This window comes from Castanea sativa, chromosome 3 (genome assembly GCF_040712315.1).
Source record: "Castanea sativa cultivar Marrone di Chiusa Pesio chromosome 3, ASM4071231v1".
Taxonomy (NCBI): Eukaryota; Viridiplantae; Streptophyta; class Magnoliopsida; order Fagales; family Fagaceae; genus Castanea; species Castanea sativa.
In genome coordinates this window covers 54,789,904-54,804,553 of record NC_134015.1, presented here as the reverse complement: position 1 = coordinate 54,804,553, position 14,650 = coordinate 54,789,904, and the positions used below count along the sequence as shown (strand labels likewise).

General features: G+C 40.5%; 1 protein-coding gene and 1 long non-coding RNA gene across 2 annotated transcripts; both read left to right on the top strand.

The window, feature by feature from the left end:
• Positions 1–3,180: 3,180 nt before the first annotated feature.
• Positions 3,181–9,529, top strand: LOC142629820 (serine/threonine-protein phosphatase 7 long form homolog). Its single transcript, XM_075803855.1, has 6 exons — positions 3,181–3,296; positions 6,835–6,946; positions 7,057–7,813; positions 7,985–8,075; positions 8,184–8,576; positions 8,786–9,529. The coding sequence occupies exons 3-6, from the start codon at positions 7,107–7,109 to the stop codon at positions 9,527–9,529; spliced, it is 1,935 nt and encodes a 644-aa protein (XP_075659970.1). The 5' UTR covers positions 3,181–3,296; positions 6,835–6,946; positions 7,057–7,106.
• A 1,019-nt stretch (positions 9,530–10,548) lies between these two features.
• LOC142626828 (uncharacterized) lies at positions 10,549–11,864 on the top strand. The gene is made up of 3 exons (XR_012842674.1): positions 10,549–10,712; positions 11,212–11,392; positions 11,808–11,864. It is a non-coding gene; the product is annotated as an uncharacterized LOC142626828 (long non-coding RNA).
• Positions 11,865–14,650: the final 2,786 nt, after the last annotated feature.

Sequence of the window (14,650 nt, the reverse complement as noted above, 5' to 3'; positions counted from 1 at the left end):
ATATATATGACTCCACACGAGCATGATAATTTTTATATATAATGACATGGATATGGATGAGATGATATGTGACCTAGCACTTGCAAAGAAAATCCCCAATTTAATATCATGTTAAAATGACAAAAAATCAAATGCAAAATATATGTTAAGCTACTTAGTCATCCAACTATTAACTTATTAAGTAATTTTTTATTTTTATAGAATTTCAACTTATATTGCCCACTCCATAATAATTGCTCTAATCATCAGGTTAAGATATCAATTGATTTTTTATGTAGATGAGGTTCAAACCCTAAATCTCTTATTCAATTATAAGAGACTTTTGCAGTTAAACTAATTTGAACCTACAAGTAAAGTCTAATTTAATCTCTCAATTATTAATTTTATGATTTAACCATTTTAACTTATTGATAATGCGGTGGAAACAATATGCACATTGTAGATGCTCTTTTTTTTTTTTTTTTTCTTTTTTTTTTTTGGAAGCCCATTAGGAAGAAGAAGTCCAACAATGTGGGCAGAAGAGAGTTAGAAATTGGATAGCAAAGCCATTAAGCCCAAGCGGTAGAAATAATGGATCATAGGTCCATAAAGCAAACAAATGGACCTTGAGGAAACAAACGGGCCTAAAAAGGCCCGTTAGAGAAAAGTAGCAAACCCATGGGCAGTATGTGATGTAGAAAAGTGAGAATGGACCATAGTAGCCACAACAGACCCGAAGTAATGCAAGTAAAGAAAGTAAGGGGTAATGGAGAGTCTATAAGTCCCAAGGATGAAGGATAAAGTAATTGAGCCAGAGAAACCCAAGGAGTTAGTAAAAGCCCATGGGAAACATAGAATTAGAAAGGGCCAAGGATGCTCCAAGAAAGTAAATGAGCCAAGGATGCCCAAAAGGAAGTAAATGGGATACGGGAGTCCGCAAGTAATGTAGTAAAAGGCCCAATGAGCTTACTGGTCATCAAAAAAGAAATAAGCAGCAAGCCCAAAGAGGCTCAGCAGTTCTGAGTCGAATAACATCACGGCAGGAATAGCATAATAATACGCCAGGAAATGATAACAGGACCGCAAGAAGAAGTAAAAGAGTGGCCTGAAGGAGGGAAAGCCCACAATCAGGCAAAGCCCAGCCCCTAAGGGAGCAAGCCATAAGGAATGAGAAATCAAGAAACAGCTCACGCCATAAGAAGTTAAAGACGAATGGCAGAATGGGCCGACGGACCTCCAAACCGTGGCAAACGCATAAGCAACAAGCATATTTTGGACGAGCATGGAAGTGAGGCACATGCAAGGAAGTGAGACACGTGCAAGGCCCAGACACCACCAGCCTGTACCCAGCCAATACAAGAAGTGGTGGGTCATGGGCCAGAGGTAAGAGGGCATGGTCTGGTAATGGGGAGAGGGATAACATATTTTATGGTCCCTGCTCAGGCTCTTTTGGGGGAAGTGTCCTGCTGGAATGACATACCGCCCAAAAGAAGCAAGGATGAGTTGGAACCACTAAGTGCATGCCATGAGGGATGGAGAGAGAGCACTCACGATGTGACAGGTTAGAATGCCATGGCAAGCAAACAAACAAAACAGTCCTCTTCGTCTGGTGATGTGGAGTGGCGCGGCCAGCACAAGTAAGTGGTGTTGGCTGAGCAACTGACCAATCAATAATGGTCGGGAAGGACACCCACACTTGACAAAGGTGATTAAAGGCTAAAATGGTAAAAGCTAACCGCGGCAGGTATTATATAAAGAACCCTTACTGTGCACTGGAAAGGGAGGACGGTAATAGTAACCTCTAAGGAGAGAATCACAACAACTAAGCAAACACCGAGAGATAAAACGAAGAGAAAAGAAAGAAAGAATTAAAGAGAACATGAAAAACAAAATGGAGAGAATAGAATAGCAGGCATGCACCAGATAGGTTGATTCTCTCTCTCTCTCTCAAACTCATGCTCTCTGCTAAAGGCAAGGGATTTCTCTGGGCACAAGTCATTTAGGCTCGTTCCTTCAAAGCAGTTAATTTTTTCCCAAAGAGATTATTCGCATTGAGGAAATGACTCCCTTCTTGACTTTGACCCTATAACATAACTTGACACAGCAAACTGATATTTCTCTTTGATTCAATAAGCTTATTACTACCTCTCCCGTATTTATTTTTGTTGCTATTTCGTAAAACATGCATTCCTTGTAATGACCCATTATTTACTTTTGTCTAAATAACGAATGTATCTCTTTTATTATCTTTGTTATCTCTGTTTGCCGTAATTACTATAGTGGTTCTGCCTGCCATGGGCATGTAATCAAAAATCTTGGTAAACGGGGCATAGTTTGTGCACAAGTCGGACCAAGGTAGGTTGCAATTGGACTGATCTCAACTCCTTGATCCAGAACACTTTGGGCCTAGCACAGCAGAAGGTAGTCCAGCCCAATATTACAAAAAATACCCACCACACACATCATGTAATTAAATCCATTAAAAAAAATACAAACAAAATAATTATCACAAGCCTAATGTCGAAGGGGTGAATTGCTTAAATCAAATATCCAATAAGGACCCAATTGACACTCAATCAAAGTTCAAGGTAATATTAGCAAATTATTAAATAAATAAAAAATCATGTTTACAACCTTGTTATTGGGACAAAATGGGCAAATAGCCCTAACGGCTGAAGAATATAGTTAGTAGGCACTGTTTCATAAGTTAATAGTATACTAGCATCTCGACTCTTAGAGAGTCGATTTTGAGGCTATAAATCGTCTCTTAGATAGTCGATTTTTGTGGGTTGATCAGATCTGATGTGGCGATTTTCCACGTGGCGGCCACCTGGAAATCGAGTTTTTAAGAGTCGATTTATATATCGACTCTTAAATACTCGGTTTCCAGGTGACGTGTACATGTCACTTGAACCACCTGGAAATCGAGTGTTTGAGACTCGATTTCTAATAGGGGTTTTTCAAATTAACCCAAGTCCAGCCTCTCGCACAGACTCTCTCTCTCGCGCCTCTCTCCACTCTCTGTCACTCACCCTCTCACTGTCGCAGACCAGAGCCACTCTCTGTCACTCACTCTCCCTCTCGCGCCTCTTCACTCTCCCTCTCTGTCACTCACCCTCTCACTGTCGCAGACCAGAGCCACTCTCTGTCACTCACTCTCCCTCTCGCGCCTCTTCACTCTCCCTCTTGCGCCTCTGTCCACCTTCTCACTCGCAGCTGTCACGGCTCTCCACCCTCTGACTCGCCCCCTGAGCTGTCACTCGGCCTGCCATAGTCTCCACTCTCAAGCACTCTCTCCACTCTCACTCAGTAAGCAGGTATGTTTTTCTTCTTAAGTGTGTGATTTTTTTATGTGGGTTAGTGGTTTTTGTTCGAAAATCATGATTGAACTGATTGTCTTTGAGAGTAATATGTTGTTCACAAATTTCTGTTTACAATTATTGCATGATTGACATTGTCATTGGAAGACTAGTTAATGTGGAACATGTGCACCTTCAAATATGATACAATAAAAAGGTTGATGATTTGCACATTCCTGGGTTAAGAACTTACAAAGGCCACTCCAATTTTTTTTATTTTTTTATTTATGGAACTTACATCAGTTTTTGGTTATGGTTCAAGATTTGAAACTCTCTCATAATATCTTCATTAGCATTTTTAACAGGATGTATTATTCTGCAATCAATATGGTACATAATAATAGAATGATGTCCTTTCTATGTGCATCTTATGGTTTATACTTCATAGCTTTGGTATGATGAGTAGATTAGACCCTAAAGAAATGGATCATGATGACATAACTTTTAACATAATACTTACGAAAACCTTAGCATTGGAATGAATATGGTATTGAAAGGCTGAAAGTTGTTTCCATTAACATCAATTATAGATTGTTGTGAAACATTAAACCTTGAAGCAACTGATGATAAGTTATCAAAAGGTTGGAACACATAGGATATCAGATATTTGACTCTGTTTTGCACCTGGGTCGTGTTAGGACACTTGCAAAAGATAGGAAAAAGGACAGTAACACCAATAGAAAGGTTGGTAGGGACTAGAGTGGGGTTGACAAGCTCAACAGAATAGTAGGTTGTGAGGTTCATAAACTTAGAGGTGGAAACAATGTAGAAAGTGTCATTTGGTTTGATTACATATGAGAGATTGGCATAGGATAAGTTAGTGGTGGTGTTAATGGAGTTACAAGAGCATGAAATAGGAACAAAGAGGGGTTGGCCAGCAACAAGAGCGGAGGAAGGGGAGGATATGTTGCTGGGTTCTGATATCTTGAGGCGGCGGCGAGAAGAGGTCACCTATGGAGGCCAGGTGAAGGAAGTCTGGGGCTCTAGCTTGGTAGAAAGCATAGGTTTGGCATGGATAGGTGTACTGGCTAATTGTGTAGTTCTCTTTTAGAACTTAGTTTGAGGGGTTAATTAAGTGTTTGTGTTTAGTACATCAAAGCTGATGCTTTGCTGATTTGTACTTAATATCTTCTTAATGGAATTACTGACTTGTCAAAAAAAAAAGTGTGGTTATAAATTGATTTTAGAAACAACTTATTAATGTTCATAAATAAAATATAGACTACTAAGACTCTAGGAAATCAAATAAAATACTAATAATATATAGAGAGACTACTAAGACTAAACCCTAACTCTAATTCACTTGGGCCAAAGCCCAATTATTGAATTAGGCAAATACCCTTAACCCTATGAAATTAAATAAAATACTAAAACCTAATTACCTTACTAGACTTTTAAACTTAAATAAAACTATCTCTGTACTCCCTGCATCACATAAATACTATAAGAGAATGATGAAATGTCAGAATCTATTAGAAAAACTCTGATTGGCATTGATCGGTCTATAGTCATGAAGCATGCATAAGGCCCAACATTATTTAATTTGGCGCCTGCTATATACTTCAAAGAAGGGAATTGACCATCAAAATGATAGCAATCAACATAATCATAGGTATTTGCGACTTAAAAAGGGAGGTAGAAAAATTTATGAAAGTTGAGACCAATATAAACACTGAACAGCTTCAAGAACAAGGCAAGAAGACTTCTATCAAGTTTGTAGTAAATCTCTTAAACTAATACTAATTCTGAAAAATTCGTATTCTGCAATAATAGTAGTTACTACGGCTAGTTTTACCAATATTGCCACATTTTCAATAATTCTTAGAATGTGTTAGAAAATTATAACAAGTTGACGGTATCAAGTATTACAAGAGATAAAAATACTAATACGATAAACATGGAAATTTTAAAGAAACATATAAAAAGAGGAAAGATTGGTGTGGTCCACAAATCATTTTCAAGACAAAAAAGACAACCAAACAAAATAACCACTCAGATAAGTCGGCTAATTTAATTGTAACCAGCAAAACATAGGAGGATATCTAAATTCTAAAATCAGATCAGAATGGTTATTTAATTAAAATTCTCCATATAAATATCTATTTCCATCATGAGTGTATTGTATAAAATATATCGTACATAACCATTTTTGGGGAATAAGCTTTGAAACATGGAAATCAATTGGACAAGGAAGTTTATACATTTTCTTTTAAAGATAAATACTTTAGAATAAAGATAATAAATCAGTTGACCAAAAGATAACAATATCATACCTTTGCACCGTACCTTTCTTTAAGCTCCTCATTTCCTCCTGTGTGATCATAATCATGATGGGTGTTCAATATGTATGTCGAAATTCAGTTTTTCCTTTTCAAAGCATCTGTAACAGGCGTAGCTTCAGAAGGATCAACAACACCAACTGTGCCTGTATCTACATCGTGCAAAAGATATGCATGGTTGTCACTCAAACATGGTACCTGAAAACAATAACAAATCTGGGATCAGCACCAGTGATGATGAACATGCATAACCCTCTTATAGAATACTTATTAAATATTTAAGTCAACTTATAAGCTTTGATGAGAGGCTCATACATATTTTGAGCACACCCACTTTAGGGAGCACAAATATAAGAAATGAGAAACACTCACCTGCTTGTGCATTAAAGAAGTATAACAATTAACTCTTTGCAAGCCAAGAGAAAGTGCCCTAAACAGCAATTAATTCTGATTCTCTAGTTTTGAATGACATTTTGACTTTATGGATGGTAATTTAGTTAGGGTTTGGCTTAAGTTTTTTTTTTTTTTACTGAATATATCTTTTTGTTTTAAATATAGTAGTGAAGTTTAATCCCTATACAATCTCTCTTTGACGACTTAAAAATTGTGAACTTTAGAGTTTCCAATTGTACCTATGTACCCCACTTGGAAGTCGGAAGAACATATCTATAGTTGTTTGCTTGGATAGCCATTTGGTGACATTTTCCTCTTAGCACTCAATATTTAATGGAAAAGTTGGCTAACTTTATGAAAGAATTTTTCTCAAAACTTATTTGGGAGAAAATTTGTTCAACCTAATACTTGGCAATTCAAATGATCATTTGTGTTTGCTTTAATCAAATGGCATATTTAATAATTATGTGATTGGTTTAAATGACTTAATGAGTTATGTGATTAGAACACATGTGGATGGTGGGTTATAGCTTATAGGAGATTCCTCTTATCCAATTTGAAGGAAAACTTTATCCCTAATTTTATTTTAGACTACTACCAGGATATGGTAATAAACTCAAGATTACCAACTTTTACTTCCCTTTCACTTTATCAAATCCTTCCTCAAAGATATTCTTTTGGGTTATTAGCTGTGGAACTCTGATAGTTCTTGTAAACAGTGGTACAATCTGTCTCCATTACTTCTTATGCAGTTCAACATTATTTATTTCCTTTAATTGTTTTCAATGTCTATTACGTGCTAATTGCTTATCATTCTTGTGCAGTATGGCTGCTGCAAATGCTGGACAGATTGACTACACACAGCCTGGCCCCATTGACCAGTCGGTGTTGACGTTGCAGGCCAACCATCGGTCTGAATCTATTTGGAATGGGCAGGTAAAGCACAACACTAAATATTTAACGAATGTACACACATTTGATTCATACAATGTGAGCGCACTTGCTGTCATATATTAATCCATGGTTTTGTTCTGTGCAGGATCCAGGGTCTCTTAAATGCCGTGTCCGTACTGAAGAGTTCTCCGATCGAGAGCCAATGGTGGACGACCGAGTCATTGACATCATTAAGGCACTCGGTTTGGAGGGACTCCTTAGGACCCCGGGTAGAGAGATCGACCACGGCCTGATAACGGCCTTAGTGGAGCGATGGCGGCAGGAGACTCACACCTTCCACATGCCACATGGTGAGGTCACCATCACCTTGCAAGATGTGGAGGTTCTTCTTGGGCTTCCTGTTGACGGCGAGGTCATTACAGGGAGCACGCAGAAAGAATGGGAGAACGTGTGTGAGGAATTTCTTGGCTTCAGACCTGCAAACAATCAGAGAAAGGAACTTCATGGCCAGAGGATTCTCATCCAACGGCTTTTGGAAGCTGTTGCCAATCCCTTGCCGCCTAATGCCACAGAGGATCAGTTGCATAAGTATGCACGATGCTACATCCTAGCGCTTCTAGGGGACACAATCTTCATGGACAAATCCGGCGATAGGGTGCATCTGATGTGGGTGCAGCAGTTGGAAGACCTTCGCAATCCACGAAGGTACAGCTGGGGAAGTGCTTGCCTTGCATGGTTGTACCGAGAGTTATGCAGGGCAAGCGATAAGAAAGCTAATCAGATTGGTGGGTGTTTGCTGTTGGTCCAGTATTGGGCATGGGCTAGGTTCCCATATTTGTGCCCGACAGTTGTACATGGCCCGCCAGTGGATGCTTATGGTCCTCCAGTTCGTGGTCCACTGTCCCTGAAGTAAGTCTCTACCTCATACACGTCATGTCACTTCAATTTATTTTTTTTAAAAGCTTCTAGGAATTATTTGAGTCTATATTAAACAATTTGAAATAGAGGTTATACACTATAATTTTGTGTCAAATTTTCTAAATTATATCGGTTAATATGATCACTTGTTCTGGATTGTAGGTGGTTGTGGGTCCCAAACAAGAAAAACAGGCCCGCCCACATCTTCCTGGACAGGTATCGCGAGCAAATAGCTTCAATGTTGCCAGGCCAGGTATGAAAATGCCTTATTTAACATGTTTAGGAACAAGATATAGGTTTAGTGAACTTTGCCATATAAACATTGTTGCCTAATGTGTTGCTTGTTTTTTGGCTGTCGTAGGTGGTGTGGCAGCCGTATGAAGCTGAATTCGAGAACCTTCCGCCGTGGTGCGTTGTAGGGAGGGCCATGTGGACGGCAACGGTGCCACTTGTATGTTTCCACCTAGTAGAGAAACATACACCGGATCGTGTCGTTCGTCAATTCGGGATGATCCAAGAAATTCCCCGTAATGTTGACACCGATACAGTGCTCCATGCCATTGATTTGAGGGGGAAGGTTGGTGTTGATTGGATGCGGAAACATGCTGCGCATATTACAGAGTGGGGTAATCGCCTTCAACAGCGTTGTGAAGCAGTGGTTGGTGATATGCCTCCACAACACGAGTACTTCGATTGGTACAAAAGGGTAACTCGGAGGTTCATCAATGTCCTCGGTGCTAGATTGATTATAATGGTAACTTTTCTATCTGTTGAATTTTTAATTAGCATTTTGTCTACTCTATGCGCTAGCTACATCCTTAATATAAAAGATAATTTAAATTTAGTCAAAGGTAACACCTGGTCTCCCTATAACTTGCAATTATTACTAGCAGAACCAATTCAAAACCAATGTTTATTTTATTATCGATTGAATTACTAATATACCTGGTTTTTTCATGTCAGATTGAAGGATATGCCCGTTTGTTGAGGCGTCACCCAGTGGGCACCGAGGACCACAAGGACATTACTGATGTGCTAAATGCAGTGCAGGAGATTGGCCGTGTACAACCTCCTATCCCTGAGGCCCCGAATGAGGAGGCAGCTACTCCTGCGGCAGCACCTACTCAAAGCCCAAGCACAAGCAGAGCTCCTGTCGGACGTGGGTCTCGTTCGTCTATTGCTACCCCGAGACTTGTCCCTACCCCCGATCCCCACCCATCCACCCCAAATCCATCCCCTAGCCCCACCATCCCCTCACCCATCCCACATCCATCCCCTAGCCCCACCATCCCCTCACCCATCTCACATCCATCCCCTAGCCCCACCACCATCCCTTCACCCACTCCACATCCATGTCCTGGGTCTGACATCCGTCCACCCACCCCACGGTCATTTCCTGAGCTGTCACCCATTCCTTCCTTCGACCTGGGTCTTGATCTAACTCCTCCTGACATGCACCCGCAGCCACCCTCCCACAGTGCATCCACTGGCCCTTCTTCGGGCATTGACCCACCCCATGTTCACGTTGAGCAGGCTGTTGGGTTACCTGCAGAGGCAGGAGGTCGGCCGAAACGCATAGCAAAGGCACCTCCTTGTGGGACAGGGGGGCACAAACATGGACACAATGTTGGGCCCGAGGCATCTGATGAAGGACATGCAAGACCTCCTCCTCATTATGCGCGACGACGTAAAGTTCAAAAAAGGTAATTAGACAGAAGAGAGACACAGATTTCTATGTTAGATAGGCATATTTCATATATTTGTCTTATGTTTATTATTGGTTGTGTTTCTGTGTTGTGTGTGTATGGCAGGGAATGATGTGTGGAGGATGTGCAGATTGTAGGTGAAAAGAATTCTAGAAAGTTAGGTACGTTGTTATTAGTTGAATTTGGTTATTTATGTATTCTTATAGATTGCTAGGAGGTGCAGTAATCTGGTGCAGTAACCTGGTTTTTTCATGTTTGTTTTAAGCTTAGCTTTTTCTTCTTGGATTAAAATGTTCAAAATCGTCAAGGCTTGTTGATAAGGCTAAGCAAACATGAAAACCTTGGCTAATTCTTCCAATAGTTATTGTACAATTTACAGTTATACTAGGCTCACTTGAGTCCAACATGTTTTTGTGTGCGTGTGTGTATTATTTGATAGCTAGTCTTTCCTATGAGGCTTAATATGGTTTAATTGTATTGCAGGATATAGCTTAGTTTGTTGACACTTAGAACCATTGGATTCATATCAGTTGTGAAAAGACAACTCCATTAGGGGAGGGAGAGTATATGTACTTCTAAGCTTGGGACTTTTTGTGGGGGAGGACTGAGGAGTGACACAAAAAATTGCTTTCAAGCCACTGGGTTGGTATTGTCAGCCAGTGGCAAATGGGGTGTGGGCAAGGACAGTGCAGAATGCATTTGGTGTATGTATATTTCGTTTGCTTTTAAATTTAAATGACTCTTTTACATGGATTTAATAAGCAAAATGTACTTGACACCTTCTCCCCTCTCTCCGTTTGTGTGTGTTAAATACTTAATAAGCAAAATGTACATTTATGTATTGATTTGTGTATGTATACGGAGTATGTCATTTGCATTGTAGATGCGTATTTCAAAGGCATTTGGTATTCGATTGTGTGAATGGCAGAGGGGAAAAAAAAATAGATGTATGTGCTTTTATTAGGGGGAGAGGGGTGTTTGCTTTGGTGCCTCTATCAATAAATATTTGTTGTTGACTGTACAAAGCCAGTGGAGGACAAGATCATGGACATTGCATCCCTGGAGAAGTTTCTCCAGGAGAGGATCAAGGTTGGAGGCAAGGCTGGTGCTCTTGGTGACACTGTCACTGTAACCCGGGAGAAGAGCAAGATCACTGTTACTTCTGACAGTAACTTCTCTAAGAGGTAATTTTGATTTGTTTCCATATCTGATGTATGTGTAAATATATATTTTCCACTTATGAATATCTTTATTGATGTGTTTGAGGCTAATGCTCTAATGTTATTTGGCATCTGATTATTGGACACCTATTTGAGCTGGTATGAAATTCATGGACTGATGATTCTGAGTTACTTAGTGGATTGTTTATGTATAATTTAGATTGGCATTTGCATAAATTTGTATGAAGCTCAAGCTAAATGTGATCTTTTATAATGATGAGTGTCTGGGTGTTTCTTAGGCAAATTGTAGGCTTTTTACATACAGTTTCATTTGGATTTAAATTGTGAAGAGTTCTGATTTGTGTGTATCAGACTATAAGTCCATAATAGAAGAAGGAAATAAATAAATTTAGCTCCTCCCTAAGTGTTCTGGGTTAAGGCTTTCGGTCAGTTTCCTTTAATTATATTTTTGAGCTCAAGTGCAGTGCAATAAGCCTTAGAACATGCTTATTTTATCTTGAAGCTTGTGAGTCTGGAAGCATCTTGAATTTCTTCCAGAAGGTTTGAATATGTATGCAACAACATCATCAAATGCAGAAGAGAGCAGTTGGGGAACTTATTGTCCTGGAGAGGATCCTAGTCCTCTCGGATATCCATGAAACTTGTTTGGGTGACTTGTATAGTGTTGCTTGGATGGAAGACAGGTATGCAAAATTTTTCTGTATTTTTATGCATGTTATATGAGAAATAACAAGAATAGTTTGCAAATATCAGGTTCACTTTAGTTATACTAAGATTAGCCTCAACCGTATAGAAGAACTATCTCCAAAATGGTTCCAATTTACTTGGTTGAGTAGACTCTGCACCTCCACTGTCCTCCAAAAAATGAAAAATAAGTCATATAAACATAGAAAAATTGAAAGGTAAGTGCATGTTAGCTGAAATCTATCACATCATGAATCTCTTTTCTCTACACCTATTTTGGGTGCTTCTCTTTATATGATCACTCCTGTTTAGGTATTTCACTAAGCTGATGAACTAAAATTTAGAAGTATCCACTTGATACTGTGCAATTCCTATTTTTCTGTTCTAGTTTTAACGGTATGACTTTGTGATCAGTGACCAACACAATCTGCGGACAGAAACTTTGCGCGATCAGTATAGATTGGTAAGAACCAACTGCATTGTTATGAAAGTTCAAAAAGGGGGGAGGACACTAAAGAATCACACACATTTAGGAAAATTAATTGGGTGCTTGAAAAATAATGGATACCTAGGGGGTACAAAATAATGTCTTCTATTTTCTAATTTTAAATATCAATGCAGGCATAGTTACTTGTTGAAGATGGCAAATGATGTTGCAGAAGGGGCCTCAACTAGCATTATCGCTGTTGGAGTGCAACTTCTGGCTAGCTACACTAAAGCGAATGATCACGACAAGGCAGAATGTCAGAATAAATTAACGAAGGCATGGGGAATCCTTCTAAAATCTGTTTCCTAGATTGGAATTTTTTTACCTGTGTGGGTATCTTCTCAGAGGGATAATCTTTTCTTCAATGTACACAAGACTGGCTTCTATAGATTGCAGCTGCAGGAATTTGGTTCTTCACAATATATTGACTGGCTTTCAGTTAAAAGCTATTTTTGGAAGCTGTTAGTGGAGATAGTTTTCATGACATAATGGACTGTGGATGGTTATGTATTTTATTAACACTTGTAGTGTTGAGACATAGTGTTTTTTTTTTCTTCTTGTTGAATTTTAAAGTTCATAGATGGTATACTTTCCCTTTTTGGCTGTTCAAAATTCTTAGTGAGCTGCTTTAAGCCGTTTTCTGTTGTCACATTACTTGTCTATTTTTTCTTTTTTTCTTTTGGCACTTGAACTGTACCAGCCTTGTGATTTTATCATTAATATGAACGCAAATATTTGAATACGTAGAGCATGATTTGTTGAGATGAGTGGCGTTTGAATGCTATTTTTATGTTTAGTACCTGTTTTTTAATGGTTACAATGTACCACCCTCGCACAGGCAATCATTTCAGGAAAGGCTTGTAATTAGAGATCAAGGTTGATACAAGAGTGGGTTTCAAAATTTGGTTTATAATTTTTAAACTAAAACAATGTACTTCCAGGAGTCTCAAATTACCCATTGAAAGTTTAAGACAGATAGGGACAACTGCCACTGGAAAAATTCCCAGTGGAAATCGAGTCTCAGAGACTCGATTTCCATTGAAGTGGTTTTTTTGTAAATAAGTCCTACAGAAGTCGAGTGTTTATTGCTCGATTTGCACTACATTATGCCATCCGTTTAGAAGTCGAGTTTTAGACTGTCGATTTGCATCAGTGGAACTCGAGTTCAGTACCAGCGAGTACGCCAGGCAGAGAGTTCAAAAATATTTACGGGCAACTGCCACTGGAAAAATTCCCAGTGGAAATCGAGTCTCTGACACTCGATTTCTATTTGAGTGGTATTTTCGTGAATAAGTCGTATACAAATCGAGTTACAGAAACTCGATTTACACTAGAAATCGAGTCTATAAGACTCGATTTCTACTGGGTTTTTTTTTTTTTTTTTTTCCTGTTAGTCTTCCTAGGCAAGCAGCTTGGCCAAGGCAGCCCCCACGGGCGTGCTGCCAAGGCCAAGGCCCACACAGCCAAGGCCAAGGTAGCCCCCATGGGCACGCTGCCAAGGCCAAGGCATGCACAAGGCCAAGGCAGGCAGGCCCTAGGCAGCCCCCATGTGCATGCAGCAGCCAAGGCCAAGGCGCATGGCATGCAGCCGAGGCCAAGGCATCCCCCATGGGCGTGCTGCCAAGGCCAAGGCAGGGCATGCAGCCAAGGCCAAGGCAGCCCCCATGGGCGTGCTGCCAAGGCCAAGGTAGCCCCCATGGGCACGCTACGCACGCCATGCGCCTTGGCCTTGGCTGCTGCATGCACATGGGGGCTGCCTAGGGCGTGGCTGCGTTGGCAGCCCCCATGGGCGTGCTGCCAAGGCCAAGGTAGCCCCCATGGGCACGCTCCCAAGGCCAAGGCATGCACAAGGCCAAGGCAGCCAGGCCCTAGGCAGCCAGGCCCTAGGCAGCCCCCATGTGCATGCAGCAGCCAAGGCCAAGGCGCATGGCGTGCAGCCGAGGCCAAGGTAGGGCATGCAGCCAAGGCCAAGGCATGCAGCCAAGGCCTTGGCATGCCCTGCAGCAGTATACCAAAAATTTTTTTTCCTTCCCCCCTGCAACTGTAAACCAAATCCAGAACACAACACATGGGCAATGTATACAAACATTAATTAGTTACTGGGCATGCGCAATATAGTTGCCCTCTTAGGTACAGACCATACAAATTTAAGGCCGTGTACATCCGGCATACAATTTGATAACTAGCTATCATTGCTTCAAACAAGGCCCCTGTGGTTGAACTTGCCGAAGTAAGTGCTACTAATGCCAAAGTAGTACGATTGCTGGCATTATAGGCAAAAAAGCTGCACAACGCAACTAATGTAACGAGTACAATGGATAGCTACTGCTTTAATTACAACAACATTCAGTAATAAACAAAATAACAACTAAGTCGATACAACATAGTCTACATAGTTGCGTAACACTTGTTGTCCATACCGAAGATAACTACAACTCCCACGTACAATGCCATTCCAAAATCGAGCCTCCGCTCGCCTGAAAAACATTAAAATGCAGTTGTTAGTTCCAATGCGAAGAACAAAAACCAAATAAGATTCTGAGCATATTATATGAAAACAACAAAGGCACTTGCCTAGTTTGTAGCACTACCACGTGTCGAAGCCCCACGGGAACCGCTTGTCGAACCCCCAAGGGAATTGGGACATCTTCTGCGGTTATGCCCCTCTTCATGACACACTCCGCATCGCTGCCTCGGTTGAATCTCCCTCAAGTCCGAATCTGGGTTCCGGCTTCCCCGTTTTCGCCGTACCCCATCCATTTCATTTCTT

Excerpts from the sequence above, each read along its gene's own strand:
- LOC142629820 (XM_075803855.1), top strand. The coding sequence starts at position 7,107 with ATGGTGGACGACCGAGTCATTGACATCATTAAGGCACTCGGTTTGGAG. Across the intron at positions 7,814-7,984 it reads CGTGGTCCACTGTCCCTGAA|GTGGTTGTGGGTCCCAAACA; the intron begins GTAAGTCTCTAC and ends TCTGGATTGTAG. Across the intron at positions 8,076-8,183 it reads CTTCAATGTTGCCAGGCCAG|GTGGTGTGGCAGCCGTATGA; the intron begins GTATGAAAATGC and ends TGGCTGTCGTAG.